The sequence below is a fragment of the Odontesthes bonariensis genome, chromosome 21, assembly GCF_027942865.1.
Source record: "Odontesthes bonariensis isolate fOdoBon6 chromosome 21, fOdoBon6.hap1, whole genome shotgun sequence".
Taxonomy (NCBI): Eukaryota; Metazoa; Chordata; class Actinopteri; order Atheriniformes; family Atherinopsidae; genus Odontesthes; species Odontesthes bonariensis.
Window position 1 is genome coordinate 10,004,814 of NC_134526.1, and position 21,462 is coordinate 10,026,275.

Below are 21,462 nucleotides of genomic sequence, written 5' to 3' on the forward strand. Positions count from 1 at the left end.
GAAGAATGATTGGATATTAATTCCCAGCCACTGTAATTAATCTGGAGAGCAGTGGGCTGTAAAACACTTATGAGGTAGCATGCACAGGTGGAGGTCAGCAACCTGACGGCTAACAAAGAGCTGAAGCAAAGGCAGCAGTTAGAGCTGGATCACTGCGTCTTCTGTTTACACTTACAACCATTTACACACTAGCTGCACTCTATTACGTGCTTTGGACCCTGGGGTATTGGAGATCGGTGGTTGGGGCATGAGGCTCCGATGGCTTGAGTTGACTGTAAAATCAATGGCCTGTCTTGATTTCACTGCCGCCGATCCTTGTGCTTGGAGAGTTAGCGCATTTATATGGACAGTCTTCTACACTTGCGACAGAAAAATAACTAGAAAATGAGAAGAAAGATAGAAAAAGGCAAACAGATATGATTTTCAGTCTGATCCAAGAAAAGGCCTTCAGCTGTTGTCTCACTCATTTAAAATAAGGTCAGGCCATCAAGTGGACTAGTTGCCTATCTTAGTAGAAAGTTGCTTTATCTGTTGAGGAATGCGCAAATGCAGAAAAATACACAAACATGCATCACTGGGATATGATGTGTTGCCGTTTCCCTTCAAGGCCTCCGTCTTTAGCCTAAGCACCCAAGGAATAGGACGGTAAGTGGTGAGGTTTTGGCGCAGAGAGCAGCGTGGGACATTTCTCATCTTGTCAGAGCTCCCGCTGGGACTCACATATGCCTACAGCTCTCAGCATCCAGAAGCCATCACTTCAGCAGGCGGGCCAATCAAACCCACGCTGTCACTTCAGTGAAATGACTTGAAGTGTCAGTCACACACAGGCATTTTCCCCACGGGGGGCCCGAGGCCACAGAGGGGCACATACTGTACAAAACATGTAACACAACCCTGTACATGCAAAAGCAGACACGTGTAGTTTGTGTCACAACACAAAACTCGCTCTCACATGCCAACAGCTTATACTAGAGCAAACCAATGTGTGCGTGAATACAAAGAAAAAGATATTGAAAAAGATAACATGAAATTCATGCAGGTTCACGTCAAAAGGATTTTTTTTATTGTTGCTGACACAGTTCACTCAGTCACCTTATTCACAAAGTATACAAGTAATTGAAATTAACATGAAATTGAACTTTTTTTTATGATGGATGATTTTATGATATGTGATACTCTGTATTTCTTTCTAATTCCAGGTACATCTAAATTTCCTCTCAGTGATGGATTTTAGTAAGGAGATAAAGAGACAAGTCTGGAAAACCACAGGATAGTTTCACATTTTCAAATAAAAGTAATAGGGAAAAATTATAACTATTTTCCTTTTCACATTACCTATGATGCAACTTCTTGACCTCCTACAGTTTTTATTTGAGACTTTGGTCAAAGTGTATGATGCTAGAAGCCGTCTGAATCACCGTATATCAGCTACCGGTATAAGCCTGCCGAGTGTTTGCTAATTTGAAGTGGCATTTTCCACCCACTTCCACTTCCCGTGTTCACCTTTTTTTTTTTTTAAATCTCCTTTGGAATGGAAAGGTTTGGACAGTATGGATTGTGCAGTAACACAAAGCTGCTTGGATATTTTTTTTAAATGGTTGGTAACATCTACAAAAACAAACAAAAAAAGAGATCTACACCCTCTAAATAATATTTTGAGGTGGCACCGTCGCTGCATCTTTAGTTCTGAACAAGATGACTGTGGTTTTAAGTAATATGAACAAACCAAAATCATTTCCCCCCTCATGCCAGAATGTTAAGGTGGTGCAGGCAGATCATTCTCTTCTGCTGAAACAGTGACCAGCGGCAGGTTATGCATGACAGTGCACACAGTGATGGAGAGCAACACCAACATTGTTTATTGAGAACATGGTGACAATGCTCTGCTAGCACGATATAAAAAACAACTGACATTGTAGCCTTTGTTGCACTGCTATAACATATTTTAGGTTTGATCTGTGTTGAATGCTGAAAATTCACTCTTATGTCCCTGCTCTCAGTAGTCTTTAGCTAATTAGAAGTTGATGACAAGTAACATTGTGATAGCTTCTATGAATAGAATCAGTTTCTGAACTCACATCTCATGAACAGATCTCAACTGGGAAAGATAAAATAAGATCAAGAAAAGAGACTGGCAGAGAGAAAGACTTTAGGAACAATAACAACCTAATGTTACTCATTCCTGGAGGAAATTGCAGACTGGCACATTAAAGTGAAAAAGTGCCACACACAGACATCGACAACAGCATATAAGTGGAATAGAACTTTGTTCCAGTAGGACAATAAAATATAGAGTTAGATGGGATACAATAAATGTGAAATAATACATCACAACTGTCAGTGGTAGCAGTAGTCATGCCTTTCCTTTTCTTTCCCCCACATATTACACAATCTAATAAGAAAAAATAAGGTTTGACTAGAGATTTGACATTTAAGGTTTTTGTTGAGCTAATAGAGAGGGTTATTTGTTTTTTTCCTATATGTGTGTATCTGTGTGTATGTGAGAGAAGGCAATGATAGGTTGAACAGGAGCTGGAGAGCTGCCACCTTCATCCCTCTGGTCTATGAGGGATAAATGAAAAGACAGGATGCCCAGGAGATCCATCCATCATTATGTCTCATTGCCTCATGCTTTGCTTTGATGCGGGCGCACAAACACACACACACACACTCACGCAAGTGCATTTACTCAGTCCAGACAGAAGTTAACAGCTGCTTTAAAAAAAATAGATGGAGGCATTTGGTGAAACACAGTGGAGGAAGAACTTGTTTGTTTACGAGCAAGGTTTGATGATGGTGCAGATATGCAGTAAGGGGACCAAAGCCTTCAGTCCAACAGTGCTGCCTTTTCATTAACCTCCTCATTTACAGCCCCTCCACCTGTACTACTACTTCAAACAGATGTCCTATCGCTTCATGCTGCCAGGGAACCCTTCAAGCATTACTAAATTAAAAGTGGAACCAAGAGGGCAGGGACATCTCAAGGTAAAGAACCAAGGTGAAACTTCTCTCAAGTCCTGTAAACAGATGATTGATATTATTAACTAACAAGCCAGCTTTCTGAAATCATTTTCTCAATTCCTTTTTAAATCTCTCCCCAGCTTTGCTTTCAGGGTGTGTCCAGCCTCCACAGAGGGGTCATGGCTTGTCATTCTAACCCCACGTAATTACCCCTGATCAAGCTTGGGACTGCTAGAGAAAGAATGACACCCACTCCCAAAGGGCAGGCCTATAATCAGACCCTGACCTGTCACCTGCCTGGATGGATTGTTGTGGGGGCTGAAAGACTGTGGATGGATGAGTGAAGTGAGACAAAGTCAAACTCACACTACCACATTTACAATACTTTTACAGGCAATATTGACTAGGAACAAGGCTCTGCTGCTCACGAGGCAACAATGTGGTAAAAAGGCTTGAACGGAGAAGAAGTAAAAGCAGCAACAGCGCTCCCCTGTGACCCAACCAGCTTTTAAGGCAACATAATGTCAGTATAAGAGGAAAGGATAGTTAGGGCTCCATTTTACAGAAGAGTGGCCCTTGATGAGCTGACGAAAAGGGCAAGAGGTAAAGAATGTTGATTTGAGTAGGAAGAAGACGAAATTTCAGCCTCGAAACTGGAGGCTGTCGTGCCCCGTGCGCTTGACTATATGAGTGGATTAGGTGGTGATGTTTGGGCGGAGAAGTAAATATCTGAAGAAATGCTAATGCGGCATCCATTTGCATTAGACTTTTGCCTGTGCACCGAAGCCATTTTAAGAGCACCGAGATCTCAAAGCACCACATGATCTCATTTATGGTGAGATCCATCATATCCAGAGCTCTGTAAGGCCAGTGAGTACACAGCTATTACATCCAAAATTTGTAAAACGAGACTATCAACATTATTCCTTTGAATCTTTAAAATTCAAGCTTTTACACCATCAAATTTGTTCACGTTTTCCATTTCTTTTGTTCTGAACTGGAGGGAAGGACTAAAAGGCTTTAACCACGCATAAAAAAACCACTAATATGTTGTTGCAGTTTGGCAGGAGAACGGAAAAAGGTGATTGAGCCAAACACATAAATCAGTGAGTCAGGTAAAGCGCAGAAGCCCAGTGGAGCAGGTCCATTAGCTCAGCCCACACAAAAGAAAAGTACACTTTCATTCTCTCACACAATCAGGTATTAGATTCAGTTAATAAAGCAAAGCAATAGAAAATTCACTGCTCTTAAATTACTGTTGTGTTTTATATTCTTGACCTTTACCTCTAATATAGCTGCTGTGAAACATGCATGACAACGCATCCATTCTATTATTAAAATCAATTGAAGAACTTGTTTACTAAAACCTTACTGGAGAGTCTGAAAAGCAATGCTTATGATTGGAAAAGCTGACTCTAAATTTCAGCAAGCAAAAATACAAATATTCCAAGACTAAATTCTTGGAACACTTCCATACGCCGGGCCATAAGAGCATCAGTAGGCTACTGGTTTACAAATCTCCAATAATTCACGGTCCCGTTTGTAACGAACAGGTTTTTTAAAAATTTTAAATTTTTTTAATTAATTTAGCTGATTTGGCTGGCGTTCGAGAGGACTGGACAGATTCCTACAGGGCAATTTTAAAACAATCGCATTTGCTTTGGGACTTTCTTTCAACAGAGGGGAAAATGCTGCTGTGGAGGTGCGCATCGTTTAAATAAAAGAAGTTCCAGCGATGGACAGAGAGAAATTAAGGAGACTGAGGTACCAGCAACTGCGCACCACGCAGTTTGATTTGGGAGATTTATTTAGAGTTTTAAAAAATGTTGCATATACAGTTAGAAAGACAACGACTATGTGACCGTTTTGGCGCAAGGGTGAGTATTAATGGGCAAAATTAAATTAAAAAAATACTCTCTTTTGACTATTCAGGTTGCGAGCTCAATTGGCTGAGCATCTACGAGTTTTTTTATAGGCTATTATTGAGTGAAGCAACTTTTTAATAATTTTACATGTAATTTATAATTGATGCTATAGCACCTGCACGTGGTGATCTTACTGGTTTCTATGAGAGGTTTGACCCAATGATCGCTCACTCAGCGCTGTTTCTGTAACTGGCAAGGAGAAGAGTGTCGAACACTTACCGATCAGCATCGTGCCTCCAGGACCGTTTCAAGCTCGATGTGTCACCTTGCGTAAAATCGGTACTATTTTACGCACTTTTATCCCCAGAGAAAGATGACATGCACGACGCGCAAGAGACGTCCAGTAGTCGTGAAGCGCCTCGAAATCTGCTGTACGAGACGACTTCTTCCTTCTCTTCTTCTTGAAATGACAACTCTTTCTTGGCTGTACTTTATCCTTTTCTCCCGCGTCTTTGGTGACCAATCCACGAGAAATATCAGATCCTACTGATGTGCGTTCTCCTCCGTTAAAATCCTACCGCTGGTGCTGCTGCTCCCTTTGGCCAGAGGGAGGCGAGGAGTGGGGCTGTTGGAGGGGGGGACCGAGTGTAATTGCCTGTTCCTTCTCTCGCTCTATCTTTGCTCTGCTCTTCCAGCACTCTTCCAAGTCCACCCGTCATCCCTTCCTCTCGCTCCTCTCTCTCTCCCCTCCTCTAGCTAAGCTCCTTTAACTTGACAAGACTGCACGGAAGGGGAAATTAGATGCTATTTTTTTCAGCCCTCATGGGCTATACAACTTGAGACCACATTACCCCTCTTGTCAAATTTACTGCTATACAGGTCAGAGGTACAAATGGCATGTTTCAGTGATACATGTACCCTGCCATTCAGCTGAAGAAGCAGAAACGATTAGGAAAACATCAAGTAAAGCAGGAAGCACTGTGCGGGTTTGAGGGGACCAAAGCATCACATAAGCGCTGTAAAAATAAAAGGAGAGAAAGGAATATTTTTTGAGACAGCTTCCTATTTGCGCTTTCAAAAAAAGATCATGTGTGTGCACTTGTCAAGGCAACTGGCTTGTGTGCATGACAGTGTGCGAGTGAGATTGACTGAAAGTGATGGTTTCCCACAGCCATCTCTCATGCCAATCTGCTCCTCCTATGCGTCTCCTCTTGTCGATGCATCTTTTGGTGAGGCTGACACATATTCTGAGATATGGAACTGGCTTGTTGGTTCAAATGTTGTCTGCGTGTGTGTGTGTGGATGTAGATTGTGGGTTGAAGAGCCTTTGTGCAATACTAAGCTGTCCTGGAGCTATGCCAAAGCACATCTCCCAGGGTGCTATCAGGAACTTAATTACAGCATTAAACTGCTCCCTCTCCACCTCTCAGTTCACTTCCACCTCTTTCCCCTTTTCTCCCTCTTCCTAAACTCTTCCTCTGTCTGCTGCCTCTCCTCTCCTCAAACTGTGTATCCATCTATATTTGTGCCTCCCTCACTCTCATCACTCCTCTTTTTCCATTTTCTTGCATTTGCTGGTTTTGCAGAAATGCCTGCCGCTACTGCTGTATTCCCGTCTTCATCTGGGAGAGGGGCTTAAATGTATTTGAGCTCTTTCTGACATCCTCTTTTCAAGTGGACGGGCATTAAAATGATGCCCGTCTCTGTTGATCGTTCAAAGGTTCTAATGTCACACTTGCGCTCTGCTAATTTAGGATTGATGCACTACAAGTCTTACAAGGATTGCTGATGGAGAGTTTCCTTTTAAACATGACATCTTTTATGTGTGTGAGTTTTATGTGGGGTGTGATCTGCCTTTCTCCTCTGATCCAAGTTTCTGTTCTTTGCCATTCGCAGAGGCAGCAGTGGACACACAGACTCCCTCGAGGCACAGTGGAGGACACAGGGGCAGCTGGACTGTCCTGCTGCCTCATGCCAACCAGCGGCCTGCGGGCTGGCATGTCAGAGTTGGGGCTAATTAGAAACATGGGAATGGCCTAAGCTTGACATCAGTCAGCTTCAGTCAAGATGATTTGTTCTAACCTATTTGTTCTATATGTTAAAAATGAATTACATGGTTATACCTCAGTGGTGTTGTTTCAGCGAATATCCACACTAAGATTTAAAAACTGTTCATCGACTGTGTCCTGGAAAAAACATTTTGTACCATTACTTTGCAACAATGCATATTCTCCAAAACAAAACACAATGCTTCCTGAATCATAAGTTTTAGTAACATAATGAAAAAAAAAGATCTAATCAACAAGTCTGAAATTAGCGTTCTAAAGATTTAAGACAATTACTCACAAAATGACAGTTTTTGGTTTCTTAGTAGAGAAACAATTACAAATATTATTATGATCAGAATTGTGACTAATTTAGAAATGTGAATTTATTACTTTTTAAGTAATGACAATAAGAACAACTATTACATACATTTGAAGTAATGCAACTAATTTAGGATTTTCATAACATTTTCTGAAATCTAAATGTAGTGTTGGATCAAAATTCCTTCCGATTTGCAGCGTAAGTATAAACAAATAAACCATAACTCTAATTTAGTATCAATGCTAATACCAATATACTTAAAACTAACATACTTAAAAGATTTTCAGTTAAAGGCAGAAATTATCCCTGGATCATCCATGATTTATCAGATTTATTCCTCGGGCACTATTTAGCCTGAGCAAATACAAACTTAGACTCACTGCTTTTGAGGCAAATGCACAAGACTTTCACAGTTGCAGTCAGAAAAGCTAAAACTGATCTCTTCCTCATTGAAACCTCAAGCAACCCATACAGTCCATTTAAATTCTGAAGGACCACTAAATTGTTTGCAGAAAATAATGCATAGAACCCCCCCCCCCCATGCATTGGCAGAGATACAGAAACAAATCTCTAATAAGCCTGAAATGCTTGGTTGTTTAAATTAACATTTTATTGCTTCTGGTTCCTTATACGAGTCTCTCAATATTATCCACAAGGGCTTTTTCATTACTAGCTCTGATGATCTTTCGGGGATAAATTGTTCTTTTAGTTTTAATCCCAGCACGGTCTCAAAGGTGCATAAAGCCCTCAAACTTTTAGATATGAGAAAATCTGCTGGTCCAGATAATTCGGAGCCTTCCTTTTTAAAACTAGCAGCCGACTTCATAGCATAACCTTTAAAAATCGTTTTAATCTCTCCTTGGACTCTGAAACTTTCCAGCTTGGAAAGCTGCTTCTGTTCTTCCTTAATTCAAAGATGGTGACTGCGCTGAACTGAACAATTATGGGCCCAAGTACAAGGTGTCTGATCTTTGAAGGTTTTTAGAAAGAAGTTTAATTAACTAAAAATATCTTATCAGATTTTCAATCAGGTTTAGAAAAGGTCACAGAGTACAACTACAGCAGCCATGACGGTAATACATTCATTTAACCCCGAGACAACAAACTGCACTCTGAGTCCTTTTTATTGATCTACTTAAGGCTTTTTACCAAAGCAAAGGACACTCCTGGGTCCACTCCTGCTCATTTGATATATTAACAACCTTTATTGTAAAATTTCCAACACTAATTTTCACTTTTATGCTCAGAATATAGTGAGACTTCCATCTATGATGCTTTGAAAGCTTTGAAACTGCTTTAGTATCCTGATACAAATACCTTGGAATTATGATTGATGATTCATTGTTTTGTGCTTCATGTACAGCAAGTGGTGAAAAAAAAAAAAACTTAAACTTGGCCTTTTTCAAGTTTCATCTTTCCTTTCAGATAAAGAAGAGACTCGTCACCACTTTTATGTCCGTGCTGGATTATGGAGATGTTTACATGCATGCATCTCTCCTGTGCTTACATGTTTTAGAAACCATCAACAATGGATCTCTAGGGCTCATCATGAACTTTAAAACCCTTATTCATCATTGTACATTATATGCTTGAGTAGGATGGTCTGATTTATCCTCCTGCGGTCTCCAACCTTGGTATTTTCTCATGTCCAAAGCTATTCTCGGTCTGCTTCTTCCCTGCCTCCTGAGCTACATCATTCAAAATCGTATAGGGCGTTATTGTCTTCGCTCTCGTGGCTTATTCCTTCTAACTATCCCCAAAGCCCATATCGAATTAGGAAAAAGTCAGTACGCTGCTTTCTCTGCTTGGAATCAGCTGCAGAACTGAATCTAAAAGACCTGGCTTCATCAAACACATTCAAAGAAACTTATCAATTTGGGGGCAGTAATATTTAGCTGCAAATGTTATGGCTGACGATAACTGCCCCTCTTTGACCAGCAATGACTGACGCTAGCCTTTTTTTGATATCTTAATGCTCTTTAGTTTTGATGTATATGTTTATTGTCATCTCTGCTGTTTATTTGAATATTGTTATTGGTAGATTATGTATGTACTGCGGTATGATAAATGATCATAGAGCTGCTGCCTGTCTTGAACACGACACTCACAAGTTCAGTTTCAATGGTCAAATAAAGGTAAAATAAAAAGTAAATGTTGATCCACAAATATTTTTCACAAGTAATTAACTATCAAGCTAAAATGTTATTATGATGTTGATGATAATTTAACGACTGCTTTTGATTATAACTGTGTAGAATACATGAAATGACACCAGATGCTGATTTTGTCTGATTTTAGATTTTTGATAAAGAAAAATGTTTAGCAAACTGCTGTGGTAAAAAAAAAAAAAAAACAATCAAGCTTTCATCCGTGATTTCTACGTCGCATAAGCAAATTCAGGCAGCTGTCATCTTTTTTTGGATACTGGTACCATGGTTGCAGATGTTATTATCTCATCTCTCAAAAGCTAGTGGTAAAGACACAGTTAATGTCACACCGCTCTGCAGTAATTCAATAGATGTACTGCTGAGCTGATAAAGATTTAGAGATCCTGCTTTCATAAAAAGAGGTAAAAAGCTGATTTGATCTGGCTTTGGAAAATTTGTGATTTAAAGGTAACATTTGGCGTCTTCCTGCAAACAAACAAACCTGTCGAGCACATTGGCTGCTGTCAGATTGATTCACTGCTTTTTCCATTTTCAGTTGAACTGCTGGACATCGTTATATAACATACATTTCAAGTCATCTGAGCTCCAATGAGCAGTCAAGCCAAAGTTCTGGTTCAGGTCAGGTATTTTTATTGGATCCAGAGAAAACTGACAAATAGAAATGCGAAAAAAAGGATTTTTGGTGCATCATGATGACCAGTTGGTGACTCTAATATTGGTGTCAAATGAAGCAAATACGTCAGAATGATGAAGGTTTCTCCAGTGAGGGCAAAGGTCCATGCCACAGGCATAATGTACCTTTCCACATCAGGGAAAAGACTCTTCTTTTTTTCTTTTTAACAAATCACTTGACATTTCTGATTTCTGGCATTTTCAGTCTTTTTATGAAAACTGACGTGCAAATATGGAAGCAATGAAAATGCTCTCACTTAGTTAAAACTAGATGAACACAAAAATGGGCAGACAAAATAATGTCAAACATGCTGTTTCTCTTTGTGAATGGAGGACAGTGAAAATGCAGTTAACATTGGTGGACTGTTAATTCAGGCTGAGTTGCTGAGGGCCAAGTATCTATGGTGATAAGTGACGGACCCTGGAGAAAAGGGAAGGTCAAGCTGTCACTCTCAGGCCTAATGAAATTGTATTGCCTCTCTGCAATAGTGTTCTTTTCTGTACATTTCTGCTTTGGGTTGTGCTTTTAAGGACGAGAGAGTGAAAACTATGATAGAGATAAGTGGCTTGTAATCATTATTCAGTGGGTGAACTCTACAGCATACCGGTGCCGTCACCCTGGTGGTCCGGATTGGTTTGGTTTTGGAGAAAGGGAGGGACAGAGTGGTTGTGGGCAGTGAGTGTTCAAGGCCTGATGCAGGGAGTAAGATGAAGTATGAAATTTGGAGATAGCTACATATATAGATACATCTCTTCTACATATGTTCCCCAAAGCGCCTAACTTAACATGAGTCATTCAAAAACGGCAGTAAACTCTCCTACAGGCTCCATGTTCTGATGATGTGAAGTTCATCGAGCTGTCTCTAAAGAGCAGCCTGATCAATACCTGTTACTGCGTGACAGCCCTGGTATGTCCACCTTTGTGTTTTCCAGTATAACTGACAACTGTTTAGCTATTTTAGTCTAGCCATTTTCACACATAAACTCTGGAAAACATCAAGAGAATCAGGCTCAGACACTATCCGCATCTGCCCTTTAACATTAGAAAACAGAAGATTGCCTCAGTGAACTTGTACTCACTAAAAAAGGGCTGCCTAAGTAGAGTACAAAGCAGGTGGGACATGATGCAAAAAGTACACTGCAGAAACAAGACGAAAGTCTAAAATCAAACATTGGGGCACGTGGAGTAAAAGTTGGTAAGTCGTTTGTCATTTTTAATTCAATAAAGCATCCTATATCATAAATACACATCAAGTATTGATAAGAAATCAAGCGGCTGCTTTTTTGCTTTTTTTGCTTGCTTTTGCTTTTTTTTTCTAACTGTGGATGAACCTCCTGTTTCCATTGATATACAGTGTTTGCATTAAGAGACAAAGTTGCCTTGTATCAACTGCAAAGCAATGGATCAAACAAAATGCAGTCTGGAGTCTGGTTGAACTTATAATTGTATTATTTTTACAGAAAAATAGTAAGGAAGAAACATGTCTAACACACACTTTGTTTCAACGTAACCACTGCAAAGTGCCGAGTGCTAAGCTAATATGATGAAACTACTGGGGTGAGGAAATGGACCCTACCAGCAGATAGTGAATCTCACTGTCAAGGAACAAGATAAACAACATGGATACAAACACTGGACTGGATGGAACTGTAGTCAGTGGGTCTTTAGACTAAATTTTTAGAAAAGATTCGCAAAAATATTGGAACTTTTAAATTTTTGTTTATATACAATACAGCCAAATGTATGACAGCCTATCCAGCCTCGACTTATCATAAAGGTATTTGTGTCAAATAAAGATTTGTTTTGAATTGGTGCTTTCTGAACTGAACCACACAGGATCGGAGGAGTGACAGGCTAATTTATGAACAAGAAAAGAGCACAGCTAGGCCTGTGTCTGCGGTTCCGAAGCCACCGGCCTCCTCATTAGAGCTCACCCTGCCAACCTGCTGCTATGTTATGACTGGCAGCAACTGAAAAGGCAAACAACAATCCATCGTTCTCCCTAACTTTATTTCTAAACTACAACCCCCCCAGCACACACACTAAAATAAAATTCAGACATTCTTTCCCTTTACTCACCCCACACTCAAATTTCACATAGAAAGTGTGACACTGCACTCTACCTCTGAATAGACATCTTTCAATCTCCCTCTTTCTCAATAACTTCAATTTGCTCACACCAGTGGCACAATTTTTCCCGCTTCACTATCTTTCTAGACCAAAAATCCTTCTCAGCTTCATTCTGACAGACAAACGAATGAATTGAGGAGCACTGGAGGGGAACACCCTCACAGTGCAACGGCCTGGGCGGCTACCTGTCTGACTGACAGAGAGACTAACTAAGTGACAGAAAGACTGACAGGAGGTTCGAGGAGGCTGAGAGGGTTGACCGTGAGAAGCTATAGTAATTTAAAGATGGGCGTACCAGAAAGACCGATGTTGATGCTTGACAGACTAAGACGCCAAGTTCCATAACAGCACCTGAACACCCAATAACTCTTAACTGTATCTATGAAAGGGAATAGACCACGGTTCAGACTATTAGCTTGTGAGGTCTCCAACAAGATGATCCAGCTTGTGCCTCTGAAAGAAATGCTCACTTTTTAGCACATACAGATTTTAAAAACTATCAAAAAGAGTAAATTACCATATCACATCATTTTCCAGCCAATTAACAAAAACGAGGACGGCTAAATATTAGGGTCACTGAAATGAATGCTTGTAATAAACAACCAATACCACCCACTATTACATCTATTAAAAACATGGAGCACAAATCTTTTCTTTAGATTAAGAGAAATTTAAAATACTTTTTATTACCACATTCTTTATGTAGAGTTCTTATCTACAGCTTGATCAGAGACTTAAACTATTGAAAGATCTGCATTCATAGGGCAACATTTTGCCTCATACTGGAATATTTATCACTGAAACACTTAAGCTGTGATTTTATTTTACTGGATCTATCGCAGGCTAGCGTTAAGCAGGACCAACTTACTTCTAAGTGTGATAAAGTTATTTATACACAGAATCAAAGTTTGATTGCGAGAAAGTGAAAACTAATGAAGATACAACATTTTTGGATTTGCTGTTCAGGAAGAAAATAACTTATTAATTTGATAATCATAAAACATTGAGCAGCAACTGACTTAATTAATCATCTTTAGACTCTTTGAGTACAAATGTTAATCCAACCCCTTTAAAAATGATTCGTCAGGATTAAAAAGAAACGCAACAATAAGCATTTGGATAAGAGTTTTAGATTTTTGTGAAGTGTTAGTTTTCATATTGACTTTTTTAAAGAATCACCGTTTGGTGAGTTGGAATGTAATGACCCAAAGCACACATACTACAACTTCTGCTTCATCAAGCCTGAAGAGAGCTTTTCTCAACATAGCGTAAAAATAAATGTATATATTACTGCTTTATAGGTCAATAATAAATGATAACAGGAGACAAGGCACATCTGTTTTATGAACATTTTACAGAACAAAGTATTTCTGTAATGTTTGGGTGACCAGGTTGTAAACAACCCATTTGGATGGGGTACATCCTTCATAAAAATGTGCTTGATGTCTTTTTTTTTGGATCATTAATTTTTAATCTTATTTACTGTTTACCGATTTCTGAAACTCGTAAAAAAAATTAAAAAAACTGTTGGGTTACAGCTAAACTCAGCAGAAGGTTTTTGCTTGTAAAGATTGGAAATCTTTGTTGGGAAAAGTTGGCAAGACAGTTGTGAACAGCTGCTATGCAAGATAAATCTACTAAAACGGCTCTGAAAATAAGCCTGGATACCACAGATGCATGGAGCTGATAATGTCACATTTAGAATTCTGAGCTAATGGGAACTAAAAGCACCCACATCTGTTTGCTACTAAAAGGTTTCACAGCATCAGAAAATGTTGTCAACTAATGTCACTCAACATGTTAGCTGCTAATGTGAGTTTCTTCAAAAAAAAAAGAAGATGCAGCAGAGATAATGTCAAATACTCAGATCATATGAATTAACCCAGAGCGGGGAGATGCCATCATCTCAGCACTACACTGCAGAGGAGGAATATGTGTGTGTGCGGATGTGCGTTGTGCTTGTAAGCTCTGCCACCTGCACATTCAATCTCATCACAACAGGAGAGAGGATGCCCCATTTAGCATCACTGTCACATACGCTTTCATAGACAGACAAACACCGGAAGAGACAGACTGAAAGTGTGTGTGTGACAGAGACACAGACTCATAAGAGAGGAAGATGGGTTCCCTTACATAAATAAATCATCGATGTGTTCTGTTGCCTTGGCTGAGTTCACAAGTGGAAGATGAAGGAGATGAACACAGGAGGAGAGGGTGATGGAGAGTGAAACAGATCATGTGGAGAGGGAGGCTGCTGGTCGAGAGGAACAAAAAGCAGGTGGGAATTGTGATGTTGGCTTCGTGACTCTAGAGGAACAGAAATGAAATCACAAAAACATCTGTTTTCAGACTGACGTAAATTATGCCAAGAGTAACTGAATACTTCGGCCAAATGAAAGATCTGTGAGAAAACTCATACAAACTCTATACTGCAGATCTTTATATTGTTTTATAGTGAACAAAACTAACCTCTGTGCTCTGCTGTTTCTGAAATGCTTGAAAGGTTCACTTTAGGACATTTTTAATCACGATTATTCCTATAATTTTCACAGTTATACTCAGCGGTTACTGTCTGTAAACTTAGGCTTTTCCCTTCACTGCTAAGTAAAGCTGCTTTGGACTTATCTTGGAAACTGGAACTGAAAAACCACATCACTTTTGGCATTGAGATCCAAATTAACAAACAAACAAAAACTCTGCAGCTTGCTTTTTCGAGAAACCTAATCTTAGTTACCTACAAGGAAATCTGCTTCGTACACCTTTTAGGGAAATTTAGTTCTGTCAAACAAAAAAAGCCATTGGTTTATACAGTGACCCTGTTAATTGACTGCTATGGTGTCAACACTTTGGCCCCCGACAAAGAACTGTGGGGAAAATCCCTGAATATCAGTTGAAAATGCCATGGGTATTTATGTTCCACAGTTGATAAATTGTTATCTATCTTGAAAAACACAGATTTTGCATAAACATTTCAGAGTTATGCTGTTTTGCTCAGAGTTATGCTGGAAAACCCAATAGGCAGATTTCAATTAAGTACACTGAAAGATTCGTGGTCTCAAAGTAATTGAATACTCTCCTGTTCACGGTCTAGTTTTGTGCTTTTAACGTTCACACTTTTACACTAAGCCCTGATGTTTTGTTCTGCCACATCACAACACATTGAAACAAAGTGACAACCTAATTTTACTGGATCATTGTTTGACTGCATTTTCCAAAATACTTTAATTTCTATTATCAGACGAAGCATGGTTGACCTGAAGTTTTCTATCATTTATTCTTATACTGCCTATTGTAGACAGAGTGACTAATGCAAACAAAAGAATGAATAATGCTGGATTGCACTTTTATTCCTAAATTGCCGCCTTGGAAATCTAAGATGTAAAGAAAATCTTTTCAGAGTGAGTTCAACTGTGTTGCCTCTACGTAAGAAATGATTCCACATAATGTTGAATCTTTTGGGCTTGCAATGTGTGACTACAGCTTTTAGCACAGGTAGACTTCAGACTGTTTTAACATACACTCAAGACTGATTTACTGTCAAGCTGATGTGCAGCTCAGGCATACCGCAAGTGGTTTAGGAATAGAGGAATGATACAAGTGACAATAGTCAGGCTGACTCATATTGAAGAAAGGATCACCTTCCAGTTTAATGCTCCGATATAACCTACAAACTCAACAAGATGACAAAAATCTATCTCTTAAAATCAGTCTCAGTGGATTGGCTCGCAGCTATGCATTACCATACAATAGACTTTTTTTTCTTCCCTTCTTCTTTTTCCACAATTTCTCATTTTCACACATACTGTGTTAAAAAGAGAAAAAAAAATCTTCATAAATAGCTACACTTACTGTCAGATTGGAGTTTGTAATGCCCTAAGGCAATGAAGAAAAAGCACAACACTTTTCACCTTACATTGTAAACTGTGAAATCAAGATAATTACAAACGAAGCTTGCAATTTCTTATAATGGATGCATATAAAAATTTAGAGTTTGAAGAGTAGCGATAGTTAGAAAAAAACCAAGAGAAAAATATTTGTACATCGTTTCAGTATTCACCTTGAAAGAGCATACATCTTTGAGCTCAATAAATAATACAATGAGACAGCCGGTGAATATGCGTGAGCTTGTTGAGTCAGATAAAAAGAGTCAATGCGGTGGCAGAATGCTGCTTTGTACCCTGAAGATAAGGCTATTCAGAGTTGAAAGGAAGGGTTTTTGTGTTATAAATGTGGCTCGTGGCTATCCTCACACTGAGCAAGGTCAGCTAACATTAAAGTGAGGGTAAAGAGGGGACAAAATATGTATGTCAGACTAAACTATAATAGCTGAACTGCCTAAAATATTTGCATCTGTCTATTGATGTAGGGGCACACCCATGGTTTGTATTGGTATATTGAATTGAGCTTAATGCTTTCTTTTACACTGGAGGAGAGAGACATTACAGTGTCTGTAATGGTTACAGTAATGTGGTTTAATGTGACACGTCAGTACGGCAGCTGACCATAATTTAAAGGACAGGAAAAAGACCCACAAAGAGGACAAACAGCTTTACCGCATGATACGGTCCCATCTTAAGAGCTGTGAGAGGATACTGAAGATGAGAGGGGAAAGTAAGCCTTTGTGAGTTCAACAGTGTGCAAAGGATGACCCAGTGGAAACACTTGGGTTTTGTTCTCCTCTGAAAATACGACAGCGTCTGACGCACCTGACGGCAGGCCTGGAAAATCTGTAAAAGAAAAAAAAAAAAAAAAAAAAGGCCCATAAAAGTGAAAGAGTAAAGGGTTTGGGTCTTGGAAAAACTCTGTGCTTGCATGGTGAATTTCCCCGACCCCTCCCTCCAGACTAAGCCAAAGTTACAGCCCCACTCGACCCTTAACCTCCTTCTGCCCTGTCTGAGAGGGCCTGCTGGGAGGAATTAGTCAGCATGCTGAGACCCTGAGACACATAGGCAAAAAAGGTTTTGCTCAAAACTCATCTCTCCATGACAATAGTTTGCATCCAGAAGCAGTTGTTTCAGTAAGTTATTTATGATGTGTACACCAAGAGAAACTGATTTATATCTGAGAAAAACTGTTAACAAATTAACCTTCATTAATTAAAAAACTTCTGCGATATCGTTTTTAAATGAACTATTCAACTTTAGAAATATTGGCATGAACATGTTATTTAGCAAAGAATTACATAAAAAAAAATAGAAATAAAACACTGGCTAACCTGTACAGCTGAGTTCATATATTGAATGAACCAATATGCGAGGAGCTGGTATCAAAGTCTATGAGTGGTTTTGATAAAGGACGTTCTAGACTTATCAACATTGTTTTCCTGCAATGGAGGCTGTTGTCTGTGCCTTCTTCAGACCAAACACAAGTGTATTTGTGTCCATAATTGCGTCTCTGTTTGTGTGTCATCAGAGCAGCTGAGGCTCATGGTGTGAAAGGCAATGGCACAATCCTAAAGGTCCAGAGCCAGGCATGCTGAGATTCATTTCACCGCCATTCAGCCGGATAAAATATCACAGCAGTTATGGCCTGCATCCAATGCCTTTGTGTGTACGTGTGACTCCATTTGTGAACGTGGCTAGATTTGTCTGTCCTGTGTGTGTGTACAAGCCAAGGTATTGTCCTTCCTGTCTGCCAGGCAGGGCTATGGCTTCTGCCTCCGCTATTGTGAAGATACATGCCCTTGTTGCCTTCCCGAATTTCCATCCCATCCAACATCCCCTCCCCATACCCGCCTACCCCTGTACACAAGGTCACATGGGTGCTGTGGGCAGTTTCACGTTCCATCATTTCCTGTGGCTGACTGTCGGGGCAGATCAGGATGCCATGTGAGTCTAATGCTGATGAGCTGAGACAGCTCCATTCTGACTGGGAGGGGTCTAGTGGACCAAGCACAATCTGCAACCATCCCCCTCCTCCATTTACAAACTCACACACACACACACACACAAATAAACAAATATACACACATACAAACCACATAGCAACAGTGCGTGGGCATCACTGTGCAAATCCAGTGTGTATGCATGTGTAACTGTGTCACTACAGCATGAGTCATACCAAAAGGCTATTTTTTGTGGGAGCATTTATGAAATATTATTGCCAAAAAATAACATAATGATTGGAGGCTTACAAATATATCAACCCAGCGAAAGCACAGTGGTGCAGCCCTTTGTCAGGTTAAGACAAAAAGCATGCGACTGAAAAGACATCAAGTCCACTAACACATACAAATCAAGAACATCCAAAGAAGCATGAAGAAAGAAAAAAGAAAGAAATTCAGGAGCCACAATGGAAAATGAACTGTGTCACTGGAATCTGGCCTGGGCCGTTTCATAATGTGAGGTGGACTGGAGCAGGCAACGGCCTGTTATCTGGACTGTGTCACATATACACCTGCACACCATCTGTGCATGCATGTGTAACTGCAAGCATGCTCGTGTGCTGACGTGGACCTATGTGTGTGCGTGCACTTATCACATGTGTGAACTCATCATCAAAAACGACCCATAACAGACACACGCCCAAGGTATGTGCACGCACAGAGACAGATGTGGTTATATATATATATATGATCAAATGTCTGTTAGAAAGAGACGGAGCGAGTGTCTGGATGAAGAATGGAGGCAAACGAGAAGAAACAGAGAGAAAGATTTCTGTCAAAAAACATTTGACAGAAACAGGCTAACAGGAGAGGAAAGTAAAGGACGGACTGATAGATATGAGTTGGAGTATTAGATTGAGGCAGTGACACGGAGTGGTGGTGAGACAATAGGCAGATAGATGGTTCTGTCAGAGTGAGGGTCTAAAGCTGCCCCCACAACTCTCACCGTTTCACAATGGAAAGAGAAAGATACTCACGCCCTCTTGAGTTTACAAAGCAATCCACCCTCTTCTCTTCGGGCTAAACAATTTGCCTTCATTGATTGTTGACATGTTGACATGAGAGGAAAGCAGTAACACAATAATAGTGACACGTCTGCATGGACTTATTTTTCCATCTCCGTTTAACCTCTCAGAATGTGGACAAAATAGTATCCCAATTCGTTCATGTGGGAATACACCATCCATGATATTAACTGTAACTTAACATTTTTTTTTATATATACTGGCAGTCCAGTTTATTTATCTAAACTTTATTTTGTGAGGACATAAACAGAACATTTATCACTGCAGTATAACTCACCACTTACAGCTTAGGACAGTCTGCAATGTGTGACCTTTCTATGAATACACACAACTCAATCAGAAAATACAAATAGCATTAAGAGTATTTATGACAAAATGACTGATTCTTTGTGATAAAAAAGTAGTTTTGAGTTTTGGAAAAAATGCAACACATATCGATCCTCCTGAAAGACAGTTTCAAACAGATGCCTTTAAGGTCATGGACTCAAAAACTCTGTGAGGTTTTCACCAAGCCACTCAACACCTAAAGAGCCTGGCTATTGTAGCATCTATGGAGAAGTCTATTATCAGCTACTTCAATCAAGATACCAATGCAGGTTTACAGAGGACTTGACATGGAGTGCAACAGAAGAATGATAATTTAGCTGATGATATTCCAGTAGGGCAGTGTCCATTAAAAATGTTCAGTGGGTCTTACTCTCTCTGGACATAGCTTTGCTTTGGATTGCATCAGTATTTCTTTCAATTTAATTAATTTCTCAATTAGTTTATCAATCAGTCCAATTATCTAATTTTCATGTTACAACAGGATAATGTGATATGTTGTCTATGAATCCATTGCTTTTATATGTCCCTAGATCCAGGCTAAAAGGTAGAGGTGGTAGAGCCTTTTCAGCTGTAGCTCCTAATCTTTGGAGTGGCCCAGACCTTCAATAATTTAAAAAACTTTGCTTAAAACCTATTTCTTATTGCTGGCTTTTAGACCTGGTTGAGTGGCAGATCTTGGCTTTTACCATGCAAGCGCTGTTTTTATTCGACTTTATTTTACTAATTTATTTGATGTTTTGGGGGTTTTATTTTTACCTCGTGTATTGCTACTTTAGTGATGGTTGATTATATTTATATTTATATTTGTTCAGCTTGTACAGCACTTTGGTCAACTGTGGTTGTTTATACTGTTCTTTGGAAATAATCTTCGACTTGACCCGACTTTGACTTTATAATAGTAATTAGAATCAAATCAAATTCAAAAAGATTGCTGTGACACACTAACCCCTATATGTGTACAGCATGTGTCAGCAACCTTTTTCCTGACAAGGACAATCTGAATTTGAACTGATTTATGTGACTTTAAGCTTGAAATTGTAGTTGCATAAATACATTGCATCACTGAATTAACATGCAGCTCAGCTAATGACAGGTACGAAAATGTATAGAAGTCATAGCAATAACAATCTGTAATATTGTTTGATACTTTTCTCATTAAAATATAATTGGCAGATAGAAAATACAAACAATCATAGCTAACCATAACAGTAACTATGCAAAAATAGCAGTGAAAAAAAACTGCAGCACAATCAGCTATGAAGTTTATCATGCTTGAAGGCGCATACAGACCTATGCTTCTCAACCACTTTGCTCCCCTCCAGGAACTGGTACTGCCATCCCTGCTACTCACAAGGTACTCTCAATCCAGACTGTTCTCCACTATGGTTAAACGATGGTGGAACAAGCTACCAAGTGCTGACAGAGCAGGGGCGGGATTCTCTATCTTCACTAAAGGAGTGGAATCTCAGTCCAAAACAAACACAGCCACAACCAAATGTGAAACCTTACCTTGAGCCCTTCAAGCTCTTAGATAATTTTATCTTCGATACAACAAGAGTTAACCCTGATCTTATCTCACTTTGGTTTTTCTGTTATGACAGCCAGGGCAGCTGCCACAACACAGGTCACATGAGCTGGGACTAAGCTAGATCGTCATCACACTGCTATACCACCAAATAGCATAGTTTACAGCTGCTTATCAAGGTTAAAAATATCTCATTTAGGGACCTTTGTGTTGAAACTAAAATCTTTATTTTCTATGTTTCTTTACCAGTGATCTATACAACCAAGAACCTAAAGCTGTACTTCCTCAAGAACCCAACTAATTCCTCAAGAGATGGTTGGAAAATAGAAATCGAAGAACACACACAAACACACTTATACAAAGGTTTTCCTGCATTTAGTTTGGTTATTGCAACTTGAGCATCGATTAAGGTTAGTCTTGGTGTTAAAGCTAGCAACTATGAACCAGGGAGTGGTGTGTCCAACCAGTGTCCAACCAGGGACCTTTGACCGTGTCTTTCACATGTCTTTCCCTCTATGTCTAATAAATGCTTCATAT

General features: G+C 39.6%; 1 protein-coding gene across 3 annotated transcripts in view; it reads right to left on the reverse strand.

Annotated features, from left to right (window-relative positions):
* Nucleotides 1-21,462, reverse strand: part of znf385c (zinc finger protein 385C) — a 127,623-nt gene that overhangs the window by 44,063 nt on the left and 62,098 nt on the right. Inside the window, exon 1 of one of the 3 annotated variants that reach the window (XM_075454284.1) lies at nt 5,106-5,492. The exons of the other annotated variants lie outside the window; for them this stretch is intronic. Coding sequence (XP_075310399.1) covers nt 5,106-5,115 — 10 coding nt within the window. The 5' untranslated portion in view covers nt 5,116-5,492. Of the gene's footprint in view, nt 1-5,105; nt 5,493-21,462 lie in introns of those variants that run through there. 3 annotated transcript variants of the gene reach the window in all.